Consider the following 24,679-nt stretch of genomic DNA (forward strand, 5'->3'; position numbering starts at 1 on the left):
ACTTCTGCATGCCAGGCCGACGCTCTACCACTGAGCCAACCGGCCAGGGCCAGCAGTACATCTCTACCGCAGTATCTGAGATTGTGGGCTGACTGCATCTATATAGCTGGGGTCCAGCTCTCAGTCGCTGCTGCGCCCCCTTACCTGTGCCTCCCTCTTACCAGCGGGGTTCCTGCCTCTTGGTCCCAGCCCGTGCCAGGGCCCTGGGCGAGTTCCTGTGGGCTTTTAAGGAGCTTGCATCTGTTTGAGTCACCTCTGTCCCTTATTTCTGTATCTCCGGTGATTCGTTGGGAGGACTGCCAGGCCCCCCAGACATCTGTGACTTACACTAGTCACGTCACCATGTGGAAAACGAGACCCCGTAACTACAGGATTTACTGTTGAAAAGACAGCTTGTCTTTCCAGGCAGAAACAGGAGGAGCAAGACAGTGGGGACACCTCTAGAGAAGAAATGCTTCAGCAAAGGGGGAGCAGGTCTGGTGCCAGCACGTGGACCAGGGGCATCTGGTACCCTGCTCCTTGTGCCGCAAGCAGCCTGGCCCCGGTGACCGTGACAGCGACAGCATCCGCCTGAGCAAGAGTGCTTCCCTCCCGTAGTGACACCCCCGGGTAGTTGATGTAGGGAGGGAAGGTTCTGGCTAGGCAACTTGAGTATTATGTCTAGTCTTTTTGGCCATTTTAAATTAATATATTTGTCTCATTTTGAGTTAATATATTTATATGCACGTTTGCCAGTGGCCAATATGATCATCTCAAAGTTAGGGCGGGGACATGCATTCTTCAGGGTTCTCCATGTCATGCCGATTCAAGATCTGAGTTGACAATATCTAAGCTTTGAGACTTCATAGCTTCTTACCCCAGGTGTCTTATGAGCTCACAGTCAGTCACGTCCTAGACGTCCTGGCCTTGCAAATGAACGTCTGCCTCCAGCCTGTTGTAGCCAAGGCTGCTGATGTTGAGAAACATAATCTCAGCTTGGAACAGCACTGGCATTATTCTGGATTTGAGAGGCATCTATTTACATTCACTGTAAACCCCTCAATTTGAAGGTTTAGTCATTTCGGTGTGCTGATAGACTGAGTTGGAAAAGGGCTGGCAACATCGAGCAGGAATCTAAGTGCATCAGTCCCTGTGTACTGACTTCCTTTTTGTAATCAAACCCTTTAATAGACTTAAAAGTGAAGAAGGAAAAAATAGTGGTAATTTTAAATAAGCATTCAATTATAAGTGAAAAGTGTTTGTGTTTGTGTATCTGTTACCGTAGTTACCCAGAGCTTTCCTGTGGTTTCATAGAAAATGGGCTCTGTCATTCAGGGTGATTTGGAGAAGTGCCGTGGGGGGTGGGGCCGGGCGGAGGGTGGTCAGGTGGCAGAGATTCCCCGAGAAGCAGGACACATTCCTGGAAGAGCTTGTCTAACTAGCTGCAACAGACTGTTAGCCAACAGGGTACCAAAACTCAAACTTGAGAAGTCTACTGCTACAGTTGACACGGGCGCTGCTGTATTTGCACAGGGCTTTAAAACTTTATTCGGGCAATTGTTAGGCAGTTCCTGTATTTGCAGACACCAGCTGCATCGCAGAGGAGTGAGGTCGGGCGTTTTTAAACCCAGGGAAGCTGGAAGTGGCAGTTTTGGGCTGGAAGGGGAAAGCCTCAGTCCCTGTATTTGTGTGTTTGGTCTCAGTGGTATCGCAACATTGGAGTTTTGATATTTCATGGGTTTAGGGTTAAGTAGGGCTTAAGTTTATCTCATATTTTACTGAGAGATTCTTTTCTCTGGAGACTGGTGGGCCACTGGGTGGCACTGTGATGGAAGAACCCCTTTCAGAACCGACTCTGGGTCGTGAGAGCGAGTTGCAGGGAAGGGACAGAAGGCGTTGAGTCGTGGAGGGTGGCAGGAGGGGGGTAGGGACAAGACTGTCAGGAACGGCACGGAGTGATGGAGTGATGGGGTGGGGCAGGGTCTGGGGAATGGTCTAGAACCTTCCCCGACAGTGGGGTTTTCTCTTCCCTGCCCCAGATCAGCAGGACAGGAGGTAGAATGACACTTCCGAGTTCACGAACAGGATCGGACATTTAGAGTCATCAGTGTGTGGTTGGGCCTCTGTCCCCTTCTCCCCAGCTCCCGAGTCTCTCTGCTTCCCCCTCCACAGAAGTGCTCTGAGAGGAGCTGTCATTCAGCAGTGCTCCTGCTCCTCAGACCCTGTGGCAGCTCCGTCCGCGGTGCCTTGCCCTCTTGGTCCTCTCTTCCCTGTATGGATCACACACCCCTCTGAGACCCCTGCACGCTGAGCTGTGGTACTTCTGTGAAGGTCTCGGTAAGCCCTGGCCTTTCAACCAAAGCACTGAGTTTCCTGCGGGACATACCTGTTACAAAACTTGGTGACACTGAATAAGCAACGTATAGAACATGATTTGAAAACTTAAAATTCAATGAGAACATGTAACATCGTCTTCAGATAGTCACTCTGCAGGGAGTAAGGGCTCTTCCACCAAAGGGGCGTAACCTTCCCTAGAGTCGCCTGCAGGCCGTCCGCGGGCAGTTCTCACTCTGCTGCTCAGAACCTTCCCTTCCGCCGGCCACGCGGCCCACGGGCCCCACCGGCAGACTCTTCACTGCTGGTTGTGTACAGCAGGTGCAGCCATACCTCACCGAAACCTTTTGGGGACAGGAACAGTGACCGTTCAGGGAGGGCGGGCAGGCCTGGTGGGTCAGCCCGCCAGCCAGGCAGCGCGGACCCCTAGGACAAGCACCGCGGGCTCCTCCAGAAGCCTCTCTACACCGCCTGATGCTGGGCACCTCTTCCGTCATTTTATTTTCTTGTCCAAAGAGTCTCATGTTCTCTTATGACTTGCTTGCTGCTAAAGAATCAGGCAAGTATTTGTCCTCAAACCTAAAAACAAAAACAGTCCCCTGTCATCATACAATGCAGGCCAGTTTTCATGAGTTTTGTAGCCACAGGATTCTTTAGCAGCAAGCAAGTCCTAAGAGAACATGGTAAGCCCAACAGAATTTAAAAGAGAGAAGTCCTTTTAAAAATCAGTGGTACAAGGCCCTGGCCGGTTGGCTCAGTGGTAGAGCGTCGGCCTGGCGTGTAGAAGTCCCGGGTTCGATTCCCAGCCAGGGCACACAGGAGAGGCGCCCATCTGCTTCTCCACCCCTCCCCCTCTCCTTCCTCTCTCTCTCTTCCCCTCCCGCAGCCCAGGCTCCATTGGAGCAAGGTTTGCCTGGGTGCTGAGGATGGCTCCATGGCCTCTGCCTCAGGCGCTGGAATGGCTCTGGTTGCAACAGAGCGACACCCCAGATGGGCAGAGCATCGCCCCCTGGTGGGCGTGCTGGGTGGATGGATCCCTGTCGGGCGCATGCGGGAGTCTGTCAGACTGCCTCCCCCGTTTCCAGCTTCGGAAAAATACCAAAAAAAAAAAAAAAAAAAAAAGCAGCGGTACAATCCACACTCCATAAATCGCTGGACTTGCTTAGCCCTTGTGGAGCCTGCGTGAAGTTTTCAGTAGCAAGTTTAACAGCTGCTGAGAGATGCTGCTCTCTCAGTGTGAACAGACTCCCGCTGCCCCGATCGTGGTCTCTGTCAGGCATCGCGTGTGCCTCTCACTCTCCCCGTGTCTGGGCTTCCAGGATTTTTCCTTTGTTACTTTGAATATATCCTTGTGAATCACCATGAGTCCATTTTTAGACCCAGGCTATAAATCTCTTACCAGATACACCTGAAAAGTTATATTTTCTGGTAATTGAAGAATCTCGACAGCTGGTAGCAGCTTAACACCGAAACAGTGACATTTTCGGTGGTTTCCTTTTTTATTTGGACTCAGCCTGTGTCTCCTGGGGCATTTAAAGTCGCTGCCAGAAAGTTATGTGGCTGAGCAATGACGCTCGTGAATTGAATCGGTGTCTGTGCCCAAAATAAGTGGTGTCCTAATTGATTGACGTTCTGGGGAGCTGAACGCTAAGTGGCCCCTGGCGGCCCATCCGCCTTCCCTCTGTGTGGTGAGCCCAGTCTTAGAACTGCTGCTGCAACTTATTTTTCACTCTTTCAGAAGCTAATAAAATATTCTAATGCGATCTGTTCTCGGCCCTCTGACTTTAATGATTATTTGGATTGATCTGCAAGGCTGTTGTAAAACTGCATTTATAAAGGAAGCGATCACCAGGCGCAGGTCTGGCGGATGTGGCCGCGGAGTAGACGCAGCCTGCTGTGATTCCTGAGTGGGCTCAAATGCAGACACAGCACCCTCCGCGCCCAGAGCACACGAACCCGCCCGCCCGCCAAGGCTTAATTATGAAAGCCATGCTCTCCACTACCCTCCCTCCTTGTTTCACAAAGACGAATGGTTCATGGTGCTGTACATCGCACAACAAAATGCTGTGTGTTTGCTTCCAACGAAGGTGGATGTGGGCGTGGTACACTTCACCCCCCTGACGCAGCCCGGGATAGAGCAGCCGTTCAAGCTGGTGGAGAAAGTCGTTCAGAACGTGTTTCAGTTCCGGAGGAAATACTGCCACCGAGGACTTGGGTAAGAATGCTTTCTTTCACTTTCCATACACTCGTTATAAAATCCTCAATCACTTTTTTCACGATGAAGAACTTTGTTTTTCATAATTCTTCAAGCTATTTATAAATACCATTCTCAGTTCAAATCCTGTGATGCACAAACCTTGACTGCCACGGGGAAGAACAGAACCTTGATTTAACCTCAGCTGCCACTTACAGGTTTGGTTTGGTTTAGTCATAAGTACAACCTGAAACTGCCAATCGCATGATAATGACCCTGTCCTGGGAAAGTCATGGTATATTTCTCATTCAGGAATTAGACCACCAGAACTGTTGACTGGGTATTTCTGACACTAAATGTGTGGGGTTTAATTTTTTTTTTCATTCAAGTATTGTTGGCATACAATATTTTTTTATATTTTTATTTTATTTTTGTATTTTTCTGAAGTGAGAAGCCGGGAGGCAGAGAGACAGACTTCTGCATGCACCTGACCAGGATCCACCCAGCATGCTCACCAGGGGGCGATGCTCTGCCCATCTGGGGCAGGGGTCTCAAACTCGCGGCCCGCCGAACAATTATGTGCGGCCCGCAGACTAATCCACGAAGTTCAAAATATTTTGGATAAAATTAAGTAAGCCTAGGGGCCTACTTGTATTTTTCATTTCTCTATCATCCTAGCTAGATATTAGCTTAGTTAACAGCAGTTGTGATGCGAACTACAGTTTCTGGTTGTTTTCTGACACTGAAAAGTGTTGCGTAACAGTTGCCTTTTGTAGACCTAGTGCGGCCCGCCAGACGGCTGTGATCTTGCTCTGCGGCCCACATGCTGAGTTGAGTTTGAGACCCCTGATCTAGGGCGTTGCTTCGTAGCAACTGGAGCCATTCTAGTGCCTGATACGGAGGCCATGGAGCCATCCTCAGTGTCGGGGCCAACTTTGCGCCAATGGAGCCTTGGCTGCAGGAGAGGAAGAGAGAGAGAGAGGAAGGAGAGGAGGAGGGGTGGAGAAGGAGAGGGGGAGGGGTGGAGAAGCAGATGGGTACCTCTTCTATTGTGCCCTGGCCAGGAATTGAACCCGGGACTTCCGCATGCTGGGCTGAAGCTCTACGTGTCCAGTTCTATTAGCTAAATGTGTTAGTTCATTTTTCAGTTCACATATTGAGTTCATTTCCAGGATTTGTTTGGTTCTAAAGTTTCAGTCTTTTTGGTGAAGTATTTCTTTTGTTTTCTGAGTCCATTAAATTGCCTATCAGTATTTTCAGAACTTCAGTTTTGAATTTTCAGTCATTTAACTCCTAAGTTTTGATGTGACTGAAATTGTTTTCTGGAGATTTTCCATTTTCTTTCCGTGCTGTGTCTCTTACTTGGTTGTTCATGGTATTGGAAGGACCCTTTCTCTGCCTAGAAGATATTTGTGAGTGGCACTTTCTTAGTATTGCACTAGCAAGAGTATTCCTATTATTTTCCAGCAGATGGCGCTGGAGTACAAGCGTTAGCGCTGTGAAATCCCCCAGCTGACCCACAGTTGCTGCAGCCGTGCTGGAGTGTGGCTGGCTGAGGGCTTTATCCGTGCTTGGTTCGGGCTGTGCCCGTGCTTCCCTGTGTGCCAGCAGACCAGGGCCCAGACGGAGCACCGCTGTTCTTCAGGGGAGGCAGTGCTTCTGCAGAATTCCTTCTAGGATCTAGGATGTGCCGCTGCTGCTCTTACCGGGAACGGGGGGAAGTGAGGTTGAGAGGTCAGAGGGGGCTGCCTTCTGTATCTCTGTCTCTGTCCCGAGGGCAGGCTGTGTGCAGGCCGTGCGAGCCCTGGCCGTGGCCCGGAGTTCCAGCTTCTGCCCTGTCCTGCACTCGGCAGCAGCTTAGGGTTAGCATGTCTCCGAGTTCCCGCCCTAGTGCTCGGCAGATGGGGGGGCTATGTCCTCGTGTCCCCCCCCAGTCGCTCCCCGCCCCTCCAGTTCAGTGCACAGATTGCTCAGGCATGCCTGGGAGCCCAGCTGGGGCTCCTTTGCTGGGTTATTACTGCTCAAATTGTTGAGATTTTAAGGGGAGAGATCGAGGTTCTCTCGCACTCCACCCATTTTTCTGACATTGCTCCCCTGAGCTGCTTTCTTCCACCATGTCACTGTCTCTTCTTCAAGGACGCAGAACTAGGAAGCAGTCATCCTTCTCGGCAGCCACAGTGGTGTCAGAGAGTTCATGCTGGCCCGTTTCTATAGCGGAGAGCTCCTTTAATCTGCAGTGCCCACCTGCTCTGCACGGGCATGCGGGCGCCGGCGAGAAGCCCAGACCGAGCGTGCTGGCGTGGAGGCCGGGTGCTGCGGCAGGCCCATGTGATTACAGTGATGTTTTACACACCACGACAGCCGAGAAAATGCTGCATCAGGCCCACTTAACCTTAGTGAGAAAGCAGGAAACCGTGGGGGGTTTCGAGTCCCACCCGCTGTGGTCAGCATCTACCTGTCTGCGGGGCTGCTCCAGCCCGGCCACATTGCTCATTGTCCTGACCTCACCGTCCCATCTTGATTCTCCGTTCTGGGCTGGGAACTGTCCCTGTAGCGCATTGCCATCCACAAAACTCGTTGTTGAGGATTTAAGACAGCTGAGGGCAAATCCCCAGCCTGCCACTTGTCGACCTTAACTGGCCTAGTTTTCGTCCTTTACCAGATAGTCCCTGCTTGTCTAACAGACTGAGGCCACAGGTCGTGATAGGGATGCCACCGGCTACCTGGCGCCAGTCAGAGGGCAGCACACGTCTGGTGGGCTGCAGCCCCGGCCAGGATGCAGTACCTGAGGACTAGAACACCCTTCACGCAGGATGGGACCTACAGGATAGCCCTGATTCGCTGGGGGACACACAAAAAGTATCCTACTTTTGGAAAATCTGGAATTGGCCTGAGCCAGTGTTTCCAAGACAGAGCCCTAATCAAGTGACGGGTCCCATTCATTTCACAGACACAGAACCCTGGGCAGATACAGACCAAGGGGTAAGCCCCGCTTTGACCTGTTGGTGTCCACCGGTCATACCATGGTCAATTAGACAGACCCCCCTTGCCATGAAACGAACTCGCAGGTGTCAGTCTGCTCCCTTGTGGGCGTGGGGACACGCACCCTGCACCAAGGGCACCGTCAGCTGCAATGCAGACACCACAAGCCCCCGGTGACCTCTGTACAGCCTCTCAGACTCGCGAGATCAGATCCTGGGGAAGCTTTCCGGTATCTGTGTCAGCTTTGCTGGTCATTTTAAAACAGGAACCCGGTTAGTGAGATGTAAAAGATATGCCTCACATCAACGCTAAAGACATTCAAGTTGTCTTAAAGACGGGAAATAATTATTTGTATGTCCACACCAAATGTTTTATAACCACCGGGAAGTTCATTCTTTTGGGGTGAAGAGTTTGAAAACCTACATTCAAATTATAGAGAATCAAAACTGATGATATATCACACAAGAATAGACAACTTTCGTTTACAAAGTGAGGGAAAGTATACTTACATTTCTAAGAATGCACCTGATTGGATGTCAAACTCACCTTAACAATGCACGGATTGAGCGAGCTTTGGGAACCACTGTCCCATGGACGCACCTCGCAGGTGCGGTCAGCGCTGCCCAGTGGCCGTCCCTGCGGCCTGGCGACGGGACTGAAGTCCTCCTTGGCCAGGAGCCCTGCAGGACGCCACCAAGGCTGCACTGGTGGCGTCACCTCCACCCTCTCAGGTTGTCCGAACCACGTCATTTTCAAATGAGGGTAGGAAGCATCGTGATTTGCAGAATTTCTGAAGTAAAATTCTGATTTCTTTTCCTCTTCCTAGAATGCTGTTCCCTGAAGCCCAGCGCCTGGACAGCACGGGGCGCCTGCTGCAGCTGGCAGACGTGGACCCCACCCTCCGCCCCCGCCAGCTCTCCGTCTCGCATTTCAGGAGCCTCTGTGACGTGTACCGGAAAATGTGTGACAAGGACCCGCAACTCTTTGCTTATAATTTCAGAGAAGAACTCAAGAGAAGTAAGTGCAAAAACCAGGAGAAAGAGGTGGCCAGGGACAGCCACAGACTGTAGCTGCCCGCCCCGGGCCACAGCTTACCGGACGCTGGTTGTCACAAGGCCGGGCGCCCCGTCCGTGTGCTCTGCCCTTGTACAGAATGACAACAGTACCAGTGACCAGAGGGACTCACTGCCCGTTTACTGTACAGCTTGGTAAAGAAAATAAATATCAAGTTACAGTACAAGCTTTCTTTTTAATACATACTGCATAGATAATGACGTGTTGACTGTCAGGCATCGAGTACAGCCTTCAGAAAGGACACACCTGCACTGTGCCCAGCCCACAGTAAAATAACTTAAATATGCTTAAATAGCGCAGAACCTAATAGCGCAAGGAAATGCCCAGAGGATTGAAAGAGAAAAAGACCTTTTTTAAAAGCTATTAATGACAACTTTCTTACCTTTTCCCACATAAATTAAAATAATTACACTGCAGTTTTAGGATTCTAAGTCATTTTGATGCCTGCTCAAAAGGGATAGAAACTAAGTAATTTACAAATTCTGACCAGTTTAATCTAGATTTCTGATCCACAATAAATTAAAATAACTTAGATCTTTACAACTATTTTGTGGGGAAATGTATACTGTACAAAGCCCAGTACTTGATAGTTTTCTGCAGTTCCCTCTTTACCACCAGTTTAAAAGAGAAATGGGCCATTGCATCCATGTTTGGCTTGAACGACTATGACTTTCCGTGGCTCTCCGCTTCGTAAAAACACTCCTCATTGACAACCGATGTCAAACTCTGGACGCTGAATTCTCGCTCAAGCACCGAACTGAGGTCGAGGCTGGCACGTTCAGACTGACTGTCGAGGGACTGGTGACGCGTCTGTGCCTTCAGCAGCGTCCCCCTGTCCCTCTTGGTGCTGTTTGCTTTCCTCTTGATGGCACAGAAGTGCCCCCGGACCAGTTTGGGCTGGCTGTCCGTGCCCGGCTGCTGGCCCGCCGGGCGTGTGTCCGGGTCCTCAGAGATCCGCAGTCTCTGGAACTGAATCTCGATGTCTTTGGTCGGGCTGCCCTGCTTCAGGGTCGGGTGGTAGTCCTCGTCCTCGTCGCTCAGAATGTCACTCTCCTTGATGAGACCGTCCGAGAAGTCCGTCAGGCCGGCGTGCGGGTGTCTCAGAGGGTCCTGCCCGGCCCCGGCCGGGGGGCAGCCGCTGCTCTGGGTGCCGCTGCTCAGGCTGCCGTCGTCCGAGTCCAGCGAGCTGCCCTTGCCCGGCTCGCCAGGCCACTCGCCGCTGCTGCAGTTCTTGAGGACTTTCAGGGACCTGGAGGACGCTGCAGGGAGACAGCGCATGCCCTTGTCAGAGAGACGCCACAGCGCATGCTTGCCGCACTCGAACTCACCCGAGTTCCCATCGTGACTGCTGAGGGTTTATGTCCCTTCAGTCACCAGGTGTCCTGGGACTTGGCAAAAGACCATGTGGACACTGCAGACACGGAGATTTCATCTGAAACTCGCTATTGGGGGTTTGGTATTTGTAGGTGAGCAGTTATCAAAGCTCAATTATTTAGAGAAAAAGAAGCAACAAGCTATGGGCTAGGATCCTTATTTGTCAATGTTAGTCCCAGCATCTACGTTCCTTCTCTTCACTAACGTACTCTAATTTGATCACCAAGTTACACCACATTTCTATGCCTATCTTCTCAGCTTACTTAATTTCCCTTGCTGCAGAATTAAAAGAAGGGAAAATGTTCCTTATCTGTCATGAGAACTGTCTCTGCTGGAGTTCCTAGCCAGCTCGCAGAGATTCAGTATGAATATGTAATCACTTGTGATTGTAATTCGGTTTTCTTGGGGGACAGGGGAGGGGACTCTGCTCTGGTGTTCTGTAAACAGTGGCATATTTTGATGGCTATAACTTTGTTTTGGCAAGAGAAAAAAAAAAACAACAGAAAAATATACAGTAAATTCAAAGAGGTCTAACCAAAAACGACATATATACATTTTGTAAAAGTAAAAACAAGATCGAAGATAACAAAATAGTTACTATAGAAAGAAGGTTCTAAAAACTTAAGCTTCAGCTTAAGAACAGCATGACTTGCACAGTTGACCTGCTGACCACTGAGTGTGCACAGCTGACCTGCTGACCACTGAGTGCTGAGAAGGGGTATTTAGAGGGTTCTTGATCTTGACTCACTAGGTACTGACGTATAGACGCCCCGAGCACTGGGAATACTGCCGAGAGCGAACCAAGTCCCTGCACTCGGTCCCCTCGGGAGAAGCAGGCGGGGAGTGCAGCCCGTGGCGCCTGGTGGCAAGGTGGGGATTTGGGCCGGGGCAGCTGTTTCATAAGGGAGGTCTGGGAGCAAGAGGCAGGGTTAGGGCCCTTTAAAGGCAGTCCTGCCCTAGCTGTCTGACCCGCACCTGGGTGTCTGGTTTAGAGCTCGCGGTCCCCCCAGTGGGTTACAAAGCGCCGACCTAACCCGGTGGTACGGGAGCACGTCTCCGCCCAGACGCGCCCAGCGTCCGTGAGCACGCACCAGGCCGGCCAGGCTCTCACCTAACTTGGCGGACACGGGAATGCGGTTCTTCAGGGGGCCCGGGCGGTCCTTGCATGTCTTCTCCAGGGGCAGTTCACTCTTGATGTGACGCCTGAAGTTCTCCCTCAGGATAGAGCGGATCGCCTTGACGATGTTGGTTTTGCTTTCACTGTCACTGGGGGATGGGGAGCGAGAGGAAAGAGCATTAATGTCCAGTGTCATCACGCTCTGCGCCTGTCCCGTTCCTGCTGTGGCACTGACCGCTCTCAGGACAGACTGACAAGTCCTCAACCTCTGTGTGCCTCGGTCTCCTCACAAAAGGAATGAGAACTAGGATTTGGGGGTTTTCTGTTGTAGGTGAGAGGAGGGGAGACAGTGAGGCAGACTCCTACATGTGCCCCGACGGATCCACCCGACAGCCCCATCTAGGGCCGATGCTGGAGTACCAAACTATCCTCAGTGCCCAGGCCATGCTCAACCAATCAAGCCACTGGCTCTGGGCGGAGAAAGGGAGAAGGGGGAGAGGGGAGAGAGGCAGATGGTCGCTTCTGTGTGCCCTGACTGGGAATCGAACCTGGGACGTCCATACACTGGGCTGACGCTCTATCCACTGGACCACTGGCCAGGGCCTGGGGATGTTTTTAATCAGTGTATTCGACAATAGAGCCACAGTTGTTCTCAGGGTGGGGTTGGGGGGGTCCTACAGTCATTGGAATTCAGGAGGGCAGTAAACTAACGAGCACATCCTTCTGCCTCGCCCCGTCGGCCGTGTCTGCAGTCATACCTGCAGCACAGCTGGAAGATGGTCTCCGGCCTCCCTTCCGTCTCGGACTTGGTGTGGATCAGCTCCCAGACGGAACTGTTTTCTGTCCCTTGTAAAAGCGAGAGGAACAAGAGTCTACCGTTTTGCCCAGGAGGCTGGTTAAGGACACTTGTAAAAATATAAAACTCATCCCTCAGTCACTTCTGTCAAATATTCCCAGCCCCGATTCTCATGAGGTGGTTCATTCTATGTATGACTTGAACAGATGGTTACAAAAAGTTAAACTTTTGTTTTCACATTTCCTGCTGAAGTTTTCAGTCCATTTTAGTGCCGCCTCCCTCTCCCTGGACTCAGTGCTGCGGGGAAGGGGTCAAACGGGTCCTGTCTTCAACCCCACCCTTTGGCGGGGACAGGAAGTAGGAAGTGCGCGACCCTAGCCAGTCCCGTCTGGGAAGCACGCGTGCGCCGGAGGGACTACACGGGACGAGACTGTCCCTGCACACCGAGCCTGCAGGTCACCGTCACGGGGTCCGGAAGGCTCTCCCCGTGTTTTACAGGATTGAAGGGCTGGGTTTTTTTTTTTTTTTCATTTTTCCCATTCTTTATGATACGGTTTAATCTTAACAAATTTTCTGATGTATCCAAATTTGTCAAGATTTAAATTGGTGGACCTTTTTTTTTTTTAAACAAATTTTAGGGCAGCGGTTCTCAACCTGTGGGTTGCGACCCCAGTGGGGGTCGAACAACCATAACACAGGGGTCGCCTAAAGCCACCAGAAATACAGATTTTATTTAAAAATGTATTGTATAATAAATATGTATTTTCCGATGGCTTTAGGCAACCCCTGTGTTATGGTCGTTCGATCCCCGCCGGGGTCGCGACCCACAGGTTGAGAACCGCTGTTTTAGGGTATCAAGGAAATCAGACAGAAAGAAAAGTGTGTTGATAGGAAGAAATCAGGAAATGATGAAGACAGGTGTCTGGCTGAGAAAGCCGTCAGAAAGCTATAAGGAAACATCCTCATTTTCCTGGCCTATACATCATCAAAAACGATCCCCACGCTTCGTTCCTGTGTCGTCACCCCGCAACCCAAACGCATCTCGTAACGTGTGTCTCTGGCCTCGAAGCTCAGGGGACAGTTAGTTACCTGCTGTGTTCCCCAGTCGGACTTGCAGGGCGGAGATGGGGGTCAGCCAGCGGAACTTGAAGGGGTCCAGGTCAGCAGAGCTGTGTGCGGGCCGGGGGTTCGAGGGCTGTAACGTGAAAGCCCCCACGACAAGTGTTAAAGGCAGGCTGTCACCAGGCGGACGTGGGCAGAGCACGGACACCTGACGTTCTCCTGCCAAGCCCGGGGCAGCGGTACGGGTGGTCAGGGTGCGGGAATGCGTCAGCCCGGGCACGCCCAAGGAGCGCACAGGCCCAGGGAGCGCACAGGCCAAAGGAGCGCACAGGCCCAAGGAGCGCACAGGCTGGGCGGGGACACGGTTGGGGTGGGGCAGAGCTCTAGGGTTCTGAGCAAGAAGGACACCAAGCCTCCCATGTCCTCACATCCCCTCCGAATAGTGATGGCTTATAGCAGTGGGTTTCAACCTTTTTACACACGGGGAAAAGTGAAAACAATTATTTCGGGGACCCCGAAGGCAGAAATCACCCTGAGCACGAGCAGGTTTGACTAAGCTCACTGGGTCTGTAACCTTCATACAGCTGCAGGGTGGTTAACTTTTTCGTGCACTAGCACAAGATTTCTGACCGTCCAGTCCTCAGGCTGGCGGCTGAATAACACTGGCTGTATGCACAGCTGGCTCTCAGGAGTCAAGACAGAAGCCATCTGGAAACCCAAACTGCACAGACTTGTGTGTGGAGCAAACCTGGGCCGTTTTCAGGGACAAAACAGATTTTCTGTGTAGGCCAACTACAGCTATTGTCTACAGCTCCTTTTAAAACAGACATCTTTGTAAAAAGACGGTGGAGGGAGGTCGTCAAGAGGCACAAGAATACGGACACAGGAAATGAGCTTTGGGTGATGGGCACACAACACAATCAACAGTTCAAAGTCTCTAGAAATGCTGGCCTGAAACCCATGTACTCGTACTGATCAGTGTCACTCCATTAAATTTAATTTTCTAAATATAAATATAGACATATAAAGCATATATACCCATTCCTGTCACCTCTTAAAAATAAAAGACCTCTTTCGCTAGGAGAAGAAACCAACTTGAGCGTCTGAGGAATAAGGAGCATCAGTCGGTGCCTGGTTTCTTAGCAGGCCTCCCATTCTCAGCTCAGCGTTAACAGGAAAGCACAGCCGCGAAACGGTAGCTTGAATTAAAATTCATTCTCGTCTTACCGATTTCTTTTTCAGTTTGCAGTTCTCCTTATAAACCAGTATGACAGCTCTCTTAAAAACTGAAGAGAAGAAAAGAGAAATCCTTTCATTATTCGATACAAACTCTTCCGAGGTTGAACTAGAGCTGTTTTAACAGAACAAAGCTCCAGGATCTCACTCCGCCGCACATGCGTGGCTCAGTGGTCTTCCTTCTGTTCCTATTTGAATTCATGCAGAGGTGCCTACTGATTCAAAAGCTATGACCTGGAGTAGATCCTGGTGTTTAAAAAACATTGGTTTGTTTTATTGAAGCCTGAGGACAAGGTGTTCATCTTAGAGAATACTGTGGCTCCCTCACTGTGCGGCTCTCAGTGAGAAGTAGGACATTTTCAAGTGCAGCAAACTATTAAGATAGGAGGTTTCAAAATGGCCTCGGGGGCTGTATTTCTGTCACACTTGGTGGGAACCACTGAGCCAAGCAGCAGACAGTGAGAACAGGACCGTGAGTATGCGGAGCAATGGAGTTTTAAATAGTTAAATCAAAAACATAATGATTCTAGTTCCTTCTGGAAATTGACAGTTAGCTCGACTGGTGGGTTTAGTGTGTTTTTCACTGTTCCCAGCCTCTTGCAGTGACCAGTCTTTGGAATGGGTACTAACCAAATACTGTGAGCTCGAGGTCCTTCCTGGCTTTTCCTAGAGACAGGAACGGGTTCAGCCAGGAGACGGTAGAATGCATCAGAAGCTCTCCCATGGAAAGTTCTGTTACCTAGAAAACAGGAAACCCCAGAGGTAGCTGCACGTTGGAGAGTGAATCACGTATGTATGGTCACTGCTAACATGTAAGGACGCTGATTTTTAAGGTCCCTGGAAACATGGGACCTTCAATAGTGCAGGTTTTGGAAAATGGGCTAAGCATAAAGCACTTAGAAACAAGCCCATGTGAAGGCATTCTGCTTCAATGCACATACAGTGTGTGGTGAGACACGCCCCCCGGGTCCCCCGCATGTCACAGTCCGTCCACAATGCCTCTGTGGACATTTCCCCAGGACCCAGCACAGCTACCCTCTCTACCCCATAAGCCCCACTAGGCCTGCGAATAAAGTACCAACATTAACACCGACTGTAATTAAATTCCAGCTGTCTTCTTGCCTTTTCCTGCTTAAACTACATTGCTTCTTAGAGGCAGACTTTAAAAGCTCAAGATTCTAAATTTAGTAATCAGCTACAAAAAATACAGAAATTGTCAGATTCCACTAAAACTACTTTCATGAGTAAGGAGGTAGCCACCAATACTTCATGCTGAGAAAGAAATGAAGAGGAGCAGCCTCGATTCCCCGCACGTGCCGGCTCCCACTTCCTCAGCCCACCCTGTCTGCCAGCTCGTGCCTCTGGATGTTCTCCCCCAGTGCCCGTGCCCGAGGGAAGGGAGGAAGGGAGGAAGAGCTCGCCGTACTTGCTTATTTTCTTCTGTACAATGTTACCATGACATAAGGTTACATTATTAAACCAATGTAATGAATTTGTTACATTTACACCCGCCCTATGTAGCTGGCTTATTGTGAGCATTAAGATCAACATGAGGGGCCCTAGCTGGTTGGCTCTGGTAGAGCTTTGGCCTGGCGTGTGGAAGTCCTGGGTTCGATTGCCAGCCAGGGCACACAGGAGAAACACCCATTTGCTTCTCTACCCTTCCCCCTCTCTTCTCTCTCTCTCTCTCTCTCTCTCTCTCTCTCTTCCCCTCTTGCAGCCAAGGCTTCATGGGAGCAAAGTTGGCCCAGGCGCTGAGGCGCATGGCCTCCACCTCAGGTGCTAGAATGGCTCCGGTTGCAACTGAGCAACACCCCAGATGGGCAGAGCATCACCCCCTGGTGGGCATGCCAGGTGGGTCTCGGTAGGGCACATGCGGGGAGTCTGTCTCTCTGCCTCCCTGCTTCTCACTTCAGAAAAATACAAAAATAACAAAAAAGATCAAAATGAAAACTTTAGGCATTTTCTCCTCCAGGGAAGTCCAAACACGGTGCCCTAGTCTACAGGTCACCCACAGACGCAGTGAGCGTGTGCAGTAAGCCTCTGGGAGCGCAGTGAGCGTGTGCAGTAACCCTCTGGGAGCACAGTGAGCGTGTGCAGTAAGCCTCTCGGAGCGCAGAAACCCCACTGACCTCCTTCTCTGTTCCGCTCTGCTCTGCCACCAGCTGGTCGAACACAGTCCCGTAATCCTCGTATATCTTCTGCATCTCGTTGATGTGGCTTGCTACTTTCTCCATCGCCTTTAGTGCTTCTGGAAAAGTATGAAATCATATTCATTTTATACTTCTGGTTTGTCTTAAATCCTGTACAGCAGCGGGAATGAAAAGCTCTTGGTTCATGCCCTGATTCGAGACCTGTTATTACAGCAGCATTATTCAGATTTGAGGCAAACACCCATTATAAGCTAGTCGTCATAATGAAGAACAGAACTGTCTTCCCGCTCAAATGCTCTTTGAGACGAGGCAGTAAGTTCAGAAGGAAGGAAGCAGAAGGTGTCAGTACTAATAAGAGGCACCATTTATTGAGCACTTTTATTTAGCACGCCCTACGATAGGTAACCGATGTGAATCGTCTCATTTAGTCCCCATCACTTGACTCTAGGAACTGGAATCAATCCCATTTTACAGATGAGACAACTGAGGTACAGAGGGGTGCAGTACCCTACCAGACTTCCCCAGAGAGAAGTGAGTGGAACCAGCACTGAAACCCCAGCCTGGCCACGGCACCCGCTGTTAAATCTTCCCTCTCCTCCGGGACCAGTTATGGGAATTGTGAGCCATAAGAATTTTTAACAAGAAAGAACCTTCAAATGTCTCTGCAAAAATGCTTAATTGCCAGGGAAATTATTTACATTTATGCATGGTGCTCATTTGTCAATTTTTTGTACACAGGCCTGTAAGGGACAAGATGATTTTGTCAAAATTCAAAAGCAAAATTTCAGGTCACCTCGTATTTTGTTCCTCTGGCTTAGGACTCTGACCCAGTCTGGAGGGAGACCTGGAGGGCAGGATGTCTAACAGAACCCTTTTTAAGACAGACTTGATACAGCCTGACCAGGCGGTGGCGCAGTGCATAGAGCACTGGACTGGGATGCAGGGGACCCAGGTTTGAGATCCTGAGGTCACCGGCTTGAGCATGGGCTCACCAGCTTGAGCGCAAGGTCGCTGGCTTGAGCAAGGGGGTCACTGGCTCGACCCATCAAGGCACATATGAGAAAGCAACCAGTGAACAACTAAGGTGCTGCAATGAAGAACTGATGCTTCTCATCTCTCCCCCTTCCTGTCTGTCTGTCCCTGTCTGTCTGTCCCTCTGTCTCACTGTCAAAAAAAAATTGACCATGCAAAATGAACTTCATACACAGTACTTGGAATACTCGTATCTGTCGCTTACTTGGAGAATTTAACTTCCGTATTTTGTCCTCGTCACTTATGATATAAAGTATGCTTGTCATAGTAAAAGAGCCAGTTTAGTCTACACTCTTCTCGGTGTTTATAATTCAGTAATAGCAGCACTTATTACATTTTTCAGCCTCCATGTAGTTGAACTGGACTTCCTGTCTTTGATATGTGGAGAACGGCCACTATTTCCCTCTAATCCAACACAGAGGGGCTTTAGGTACCGGACAAACTGATTCTTAGACTGATCACCCCCGAGGCGACACAAGAAGACCTGTCGGCATCAGCTTTAAAGCATGATCTGTCATTAGGAGTCTGGTTTCCGAGTCGGGCTCTGCTCGGACAGTCCACAAGGTGGAGCCTCACACAACACAGTCCGCGGGCAGCGCCGTGTGCGGCCAACACCGCCGGACTTCACAGAGCAGGAAAGCAGCTTCCGGCCCTCACAGCACGGTCTGCTAACCCAGTGACCCGAGTTAGTTCCTTTCCAACCCCTGGGCTTAAATTACCTTCTTTTCAAACCGAAAATGGAATCATCATCCCTCCAGGTGAGCATGGGTTTGCCCCAATGAGATCAGTTTTGCCGAGTACTTTGCCCACATAGCTAGCCTTTCTTCACATGATAAAATTGAATCTAAGATGAACAGTCGCAGGACTGAGAAATGCCTGAGAATGTGAGGGCGGCCTCCAGCCTTGGCGGCCCCTGTACGACCCGGGCCCGCTGCCCTTACCGGTCAGGTGGTAGTGCTCCTCGCTGTCCTGGTCCGTCAGGGACACGAGCTCCCGCAGCAGCAGCGGGTACTTGAGCACCCTCTGGACGGGCTTGATGAGGTACGACTCCAGCGTGGACGAGTGCTGCTTCGTGGGGTTCCGGGCCTCCAGAAACGCCTTGAAGGCTTTGTCCGTTTTAGCTGCAAGCACACGGATAGAAGACGCTTAGAAGAGCAAGCAGGATGGAAGAGCTCCTATTGCGTTTTGTCTGTCATGCAGTTACAGATCCACCATTTCCATGGTCCTCCCAACGCCATTCTGAGTCATGCCCAGTGCAGCAGCGGGTCAGGCACACGGCTGTGACCGAGCCTGTGGGCAGAGGGAGCTCACGAGGCTGTCGCAATGAAACAGTCCATACCAAGGGGGGACGCCGGCCCAGGGGAGATCGTCACAGGTCCCCAAAACATGAGTTTCAGACAGCCCTAAAGCCGCAACACAATGTTATTCAGATCTTACACCAGGGGTCCCCAAACTTTTTACACTGGGGGCCAGTTCACTGTCCCTCAGACCGTTGGAGGGCCGGACTATAAAAAAAATTATGAACAAATCCCTATGCACACTGCACATATCTTATTTTAAATAAAAAAAAAAAACAGGAACAAATACAATATTTAAAATAAAGAACAAGTAAATTTAAATCAACAAACTGACCAGTATTTCAATGGGAACTATGCTCCTCTCACTGACCACCAATGAAAGAGGTGCCCCTTCCGGAAGTGCAGCGGGGGCCGGATGAATGGCCTCAGGGGGCCGCATGTGGCCTGCGGGCCATAGTTTGGGGATCCCTGTCTTACACCATACCCCCCAAGAGATTCACATAGCAAAATAAACCAGTATTTCTCCCACTGCCCTAGCACAAATTGTTACTTATTCTCTACACTGAAGAGCTCTTCACAAAGCATTCATTTTCCTTTAAAATAAGTGGATAAGCACGGCAGCCTTCACTTCCCCACCAGTGAGCAACCTAACCCTTCTACCAGATGTAACCCCCAGACGCTCCGGGCAGAGAAAGCCTCTCAACTCTGTCTGAGTATTGTAAAGGGTGCACACAGGAGTCCAAGTGCGTTTAGCTTTGAGCGGGGCTGTGGATACGCCCACTGCGGCTTTGGACCCCACTTCTAGGCGCTGCGTGACCAGCTGTTTGGGATTCAGCCAATCTGAATGACGCTATACCCTTATTTGTGGTTTTGTTTTACAAAGGCAAAACCTACAACTTCTGGGAAATGCGGTACCATTTTGAATGTGACTGCCAGAGTGGCTAAGGAGATGGTCCTTGTTCGTCTTCAGGACGAAGGAGGAATTTTGCAGACCAGTGGTATGCAGGGAGGGGACTCCAATGTAGTCGCCTCTCTGTTTAGAGAACTAGAGAAGACAGATTTGGGCTGGGCTGGTTAATACGCAGCACTCCAAGCTCCATTTTGAAACTCGAACCTGTTCTAGGCTGCTACGAAGTTCTGGATTTACACCAAATGGCTGACCTGAGTCAGTGGAGCTGGTTAAACACTATCAGTGTCAGGAGAAACCAGAAAGCCCAAGTAGACCATCCCCTCCACGGAAGAGCCCACTGGACCCTCTCCGACAGCGCCATTAAGAAGCATTTGCTGAGAGAAGCAGAGGCGTGGAGTTTAGCTTGGCTGCCAATACCTGCTGATACTACTAGAGAAGTTCAAATATAGGACGGTCCTCAAACATTCGCCACGGTCATGGGCGAGAGCTCTGATTCACAGTGGACCACAGAGGTCCTCCGTAATGCTGAAGAAGGCTGGTGAGTCCTGGGGAAGTCATTTTTACCCCGGAAATGTCTGACATCACAACAGCCCGAGCTTCCTTAGTTTCACATCTATTTCCAGGTGTGCTTGGGAGACCCCAGGTGGCCCCGTGACCTTTCCCGGGGACAGTTCAGACGCACCCACACAGGATCCGTGTGTTTTCGTACTGCGTTTCCCACCGCGGCAGCGGAGCAGGGGGACTGAGGCGCCGTGTTGGTGGTCCCCGTGCGCCTGAGGCACCGCCGCCCTGGCCTTCCGCCTGGAGTCTGTGCCCCATTGCTGACACTCCCCCTCCTGTCCCTGCTACTGGAAACGCCAGTTCCAAAGAAGGGGACAGGAAAACGTCTGAGAGGGACAGCTGGGAACCCTAACCTCACCCTGCAGAGGCGTGCCGTGACGGCAGGAAGCCTCCGGTGGCGAGCGGCCTCAGGATGGTCGCTGGGTGGGGGCGTCACAGGACAGACCGAGCATCCAGCTGACGCCACAGTGGCGGTGACTGTGGCACAAGGTGCCCTCCGGTACCGCCACAGCTGAAGGAGTCAGGACCCTCATCAAATGAGTACACTTTCCAGCTGGCTGACCGGCCGGCCCGCAGCCGAGTGGCCAGGCGGATGGGTGTACCAGCCATCAGCCCACAGGTGACCCACTCAGCACCACAGCCATGTTGGCTGGTGGCCGGAGGGGGAGAGCGGGGAGGGTTGACCACCCCGGTCTCCTTGGACTTAGAAAAGCAGAAGTCTCCCAGAGAAGCCCTCAAGTCAGGTCAGATGGCAACGTGTGGAGAGCTGACAGGTACTTCAGAGAGGACGTGCGCTGTGACGAGCGTGCTTCTCCCCGGTTCCGCCCGAGAGGTTTGATCCCACTTAACTCACTGCTGTGCGCCTGACGGTGGGTTGTGGCGGGGGGCGTCTGCAGTGGGTTCTCAGGCTTAAGAAGAAGGATGACAATAAAGGAAACGGCAAACGTTTCCTACCCCCGTCTAGGAACTTTTACATCAAGGAATCTGGTGAAAAAGTATCCAGGTGTACCGTATTTCCCCACCTGTAAGACGCACCTTAATTTGGGGGCCCGAAATTTGAAGAAAAATAAAATGTATTAACATAAAGTTATTAAGTTTTATTCATCATGAAATTCATACAAGTCCTTATCACTGTCAAAACTCCCATCCATGAGCTTGTCCTCATCTGTGTCTGATGACGAATCACTGTCTTCAACAATGAGCGCAAAAGCAAGCAAGAGAAAGCAAGTAAAAAAATCTATGACCCCTGTGTAAGATGCACCCAGTTTTTAGACCCCAAATTTTTTGAAAAAAGGTGTGTCTGATACACGGGGAACAAAGTAGTTGAACAGTTAAGTGACACACGGCTAACCCACGTGGCTGCTCTTAGGACACGTGTTCCCTTCTCCCAACACGGAAATCAAACGCTCTCCCTTTAATATCTGCCAGTTCCAAGGTCGGGAATGAACACGATCCATTCAAGTTGCTCTTATTCCTCCTTGTTAAACACAAATGTATTCTTCCGTAACAATTACAAATACAAAAAGCACAGCTCTGAGAGCTGAGCTACTTACCCCGCTCCAGAACCTTCTGCACTTTGATATGATTGGCGCAGAACCCGCTGTACAGTTTGAAGTGGTCGGCGTAGTACAGGAAAGAGCCTCCCAGGGAAAAGAGTAATTTCTAGAAAGGGAGAGAGAAGTCACGTTGGACGTGGTTTAGTCCGTGTCTGCTGGCCCCGGCCTGGCACCTGACGGCTCTGGTGTCCCCGGGGTATCGGTCTCTCAGGTCCCAGAGCACCGATGCCTCAGGGAGTCACCACTAAAATGAGCCCCGACTGCCCCAGGAGCATGGCGCACGGAGAACAGCCGGGCATCCCCCAGCAGGTCTGGGGTTTGAGAGCTCCCCGGCAGAAGAAAGAACAAGAAAAGTTTCATGCAAACACATCTGACAGAGTGGGAGAGAAGTGAGCTGAGAGGCTAGTCAGTGGGGCCGACTTGCTTCGCTTGGGACACATGATATCCGTGCCCTTCCTTGGCCGCTCTGTACTGCCTTCAATTTGCCTTCCCTAGAAGGGCATCCTGCCCACCGGTGCTCACGTTGGAGACAGGGCTCCATAGGAGAGCAGCTCTCAGGACACTCTGCCTCTCTCTCCATCCCAGGGTCACGTGACCTTGGAGATGAGGACTGAGACGCAGCAGACGGCCCTGGGCCAGAAGCCACCACCCTGCACATCCTCAGGAGACTGGTGTAAAAGCACGGACGTGGTCAACACCCAGGCACATGCCACAGGAATCGTGCTGCACAAACTGCCGGTCACCTGAGCACGGACTCCGGCACAAAAACATGGCCGACTTTTACCACCTGCCAGAGGCAAACGGGGCAGTGGATGCCTAGACTTCTCTTGCCAACAGCCCGGGGACAACAGTCTTTTTCAATGGAGAATTCTGCTCTGTACCCACCGCTCTTTGCTCTAAACGGAAGTCTAAAATACTTACCCTAGCCCTGGCCGGTTGGCTCAGCCGTAGAGCGTCGGCCTGGCGTGTGGGGGACCCGGGTTCGATCCAGCCAGGGCACATAGGAGAAGCGCCCATCTGCTTCTCCACCCCCCCCTTCCTCTCTGTCTCTCTCTTCCCCTCCCGCAGCCGAGGCTCCACTGGAGCAAAGATGGCCCGGGCACTGGGGATGGCTCCTTGGCCTCTGCCTCAGGCGCTAGAGTGGCTCTGGTCGCGGCAGAGCGACGCCCTGGAGGGGCAGAGCATCGCCCTTTGGTGGCAGAGCATCGCCCTTTGGTGGGCAGAGCGTCGCCCCTGGTGGGCATGCCGGGTGGATCCCAGTCGGGCGCATGCGGGAGTCTGTCTGACTGTCTCTCCCCGTTTCCAGCTTCAGAAAAATACAAAAATAAATAAACAAATAAATAAATAAATAAAATACTTACCCTAAACTGCGAGGGGGTTTCAAGTACGTTAAAGTCAGATGAGGCTGAAATCCCATCCTCCAGGGTCTCCAGGAAGACCTTCTGGAAGTCAAGCATCTCTGGCAAACTTCCAAAAAGTGATTCCATCTAAGGGCGGGTTCAGGACAGAATGTGAGAAGAGGGCGGGTTCAGGGCAGAATGTGAGAAGAGGGCGGGTTCAGGACAGAATGTGAGAAGAGGGTGTCGGTGATAGAGATGTAGGCACCAGTCTAACTCGGGTTCACGGGTAACTCACAAGTCCCGCCCCAAGGAGCAGACAGAAGGACACCCTTTGAAGAGGACAGCCTGTCCGTGACAGGGTGTGATTCATATGGAGAGCGCTTACAGCTCTGGTCCCTAGAATTCTGAAATAACTTTTTAAGTGAATGCTAAATCTTCAGAATTCAAATCAGGGGGAAATGAAAGTCAGCAGAAAGGAGCTAACTCCTGGGATTTAACCTTAAAATGCCATGCGTTCACAAGTAAATAAACTTGGGTCGCACCGTCCACTACACAGAGGGCAGGGCCGTCCCGCACTGGTGAGCCCGTCTCAAGCCCTCCGCGTGGTGCCGCAGGGCCACGTCCATGGCTCTGGAGGGGGCCACCCGGGGGTCTCTCTGAAGACCCGTCAGTCTTGGGTGTTCTTTGGGGATCAGTAGGGGAAGCCTCCCAGGAGGGGCGCCAAAGGGCTAACAGACTAAGCTGCGGGTTCAAGGGCAGAGGGAAGGTGATTATTTACCTCGTCTTGGGTAAGAAAGGTCTCATTTTGAAGTGGCTCCAAGTATAATTCAAAGAGGCAGCTCAGATCCTAAAAGACAAGAGAAGAGTCTGTAACACGTGTCTCGAAAACACCCAAGCGTTTCCAGCAACGCCGGCCGCAGCTCCAGACCCGCGTTAGGGATGAAGTTCATGTCTTGTTGAAATTCTTTTTTTTTCTTTTTTTTGTATTTTTCTGAAGCTGGAAACGGGGAGAGACAGTCAGACAGACTCCCACATGCGCCCGACCGGGATCCACCCGGCACGCCCACCAGGGGGCGACACTCTGCCCACCAGGGGGCGATGCTCTGCCCCTCTGGGGCGTTGCCCTGTTGTGACCAGAGCCACTCTAGTGCCTGGGGCAGAGGCCAAGGAGCCATCCCCAGCGCCTGGGCCATCTTTGCTCCAGTGGAGCCTTGGCTGCGGGAGGGGAAGAGAGAGACAGAGAGGAAGGAGAGGGGGAGGGGTGGAGAAGCAGATGGGCACTTCTCCTGTGTGCTCTGGCCAGGAATCGAGCCCGGGACTTCTGCACGCCAGGCCGACGCTCTACCACTGAGCCAACCGGCCAGGGCCGGTTGAAATTCTTGACCCTACAAGTGGTCCCTTCCTGCTCTCCTAATTCAAAGGGGTAAAAAGCACTGTCCGTTCCGCAGCTGGGTTCCAGTGTCCTCGGGAGCTCGGGCCCCTACTCTGCTTAGGAAGTAAGCACCCTGCTGGCAGAACCAGGGCCTCGGTTTCGAGGACTACAGCGAGAGCATGCGTCCGCTTGCGGAGAAGGTGGCTTCTGTCAGCTGTGACCTCACCTGCTGGCTGACCCAGCTTCCTCCTCTGCCCAGGGAGCAAAGTGACACTGAGCTAAGAGGGTCAGGACAAGATCGGGGGAATC

The 24,679-nt window shown here is 51.4% G+C and overlaps 2 protein-coding genes across 4 annotated transcripts in view; one reads left to right on the top strand and one right to left on the bottom strand.

Moving 5' to 3' along the window:
* TFB1M (transcription factor B1, mitochondrial) overlaps window positions 1–8,729 on the top strand; it is a 49,945-nt gene extending 41,216 nt beyond the window's left edge. For both annotated transcript variants that reach the window (XM_066372960.1, XM_066372961.1), the window contains 2 exons: window positions 4,401–4,528; window positions 8,316–8,729. In XM_066372960.1, the coding sequence (XP_066229057.1) occupies window positions 4,401–4,528; window positions 8,316–8,559 (372 nt within the window). In that variant the 3' untranslated portion in view covers window positions 8,560–8,729. The remainder of the gene's footprint in view (window positions 1–4,400; window positions 4,529–8,315) is intronic.
* A 143-nt stretch (window positions 8,730–8,872) lies between these two features.
* TIAM2 (TIAM Rac1 associated GEF 2) overlaps window positions 8,873–24,679 on the bottom strand; it is a 109,389-nt gene continuing 93,582 nt past the window's right edge. For both annotated transcript variants that reach the window (XM_066372944.1, XM_066372945.1), the window contains 11 exons: window positions 23,777–23,845; window positions 23,020–23,145; window positions 21,656–21,764; window positions 18,275–18,454; window positions 16,281–16,399; window positions 14,779–14,887; window positions 14,140–14,198; window positions 12,940–13,045; window positions 11,813–11,900; window positions 11,049–11,203; window positions 8,873–9,822 (listed from right to left, as the gene is read on the bottom strand). In XM_066372944.1, coding sequence (XP_066229041.1) covers window positions 9,227–9,822; window positions 11,049–11,203; window positions 11,813–11,900; window positions 12,940–13,045; window positions 14,140–14,198; window positions 14,779–14,887; window positions 16,281–16,399; window positions 18,275–18,454; window positions 21,656–21,764; window positions 23,020–23,145; window positions 23,777–23,845 — 1,716 coding nt within the window. In that variant the 3' untranslated portion in view covers window positions 8,873–9,226. The remainder of the gene's footprint in view (window positions 9,823–11,048; window positions 11,204–11,812; window positions 11,901–12,939; window positions 13,046–14,139; window positions 14,199–14,778; window positions 14,888–16,280; window positions 16,400–18,274; window positions 18,455–21,655; window positions 21,765–23,019; window positions 23,146–23,776; window positions 23,846–24,679) is intronic.

This window comes from Saccopteryx leptura, chromosome 3, assembly GCF_036850995.1.
Source record: "Saccopteryx leptura isolate mSacLep1 chromosome 3, mSacLep1_pri_phased_curated, whole genome shotgun sequence".
NCBI classification, from domain to species: Eukaryota; Metazoa; Chordata; class Mammalia; order Chiroptera; family Emballonuridae; genus Saccopteryx; species Saccopteryx leptura.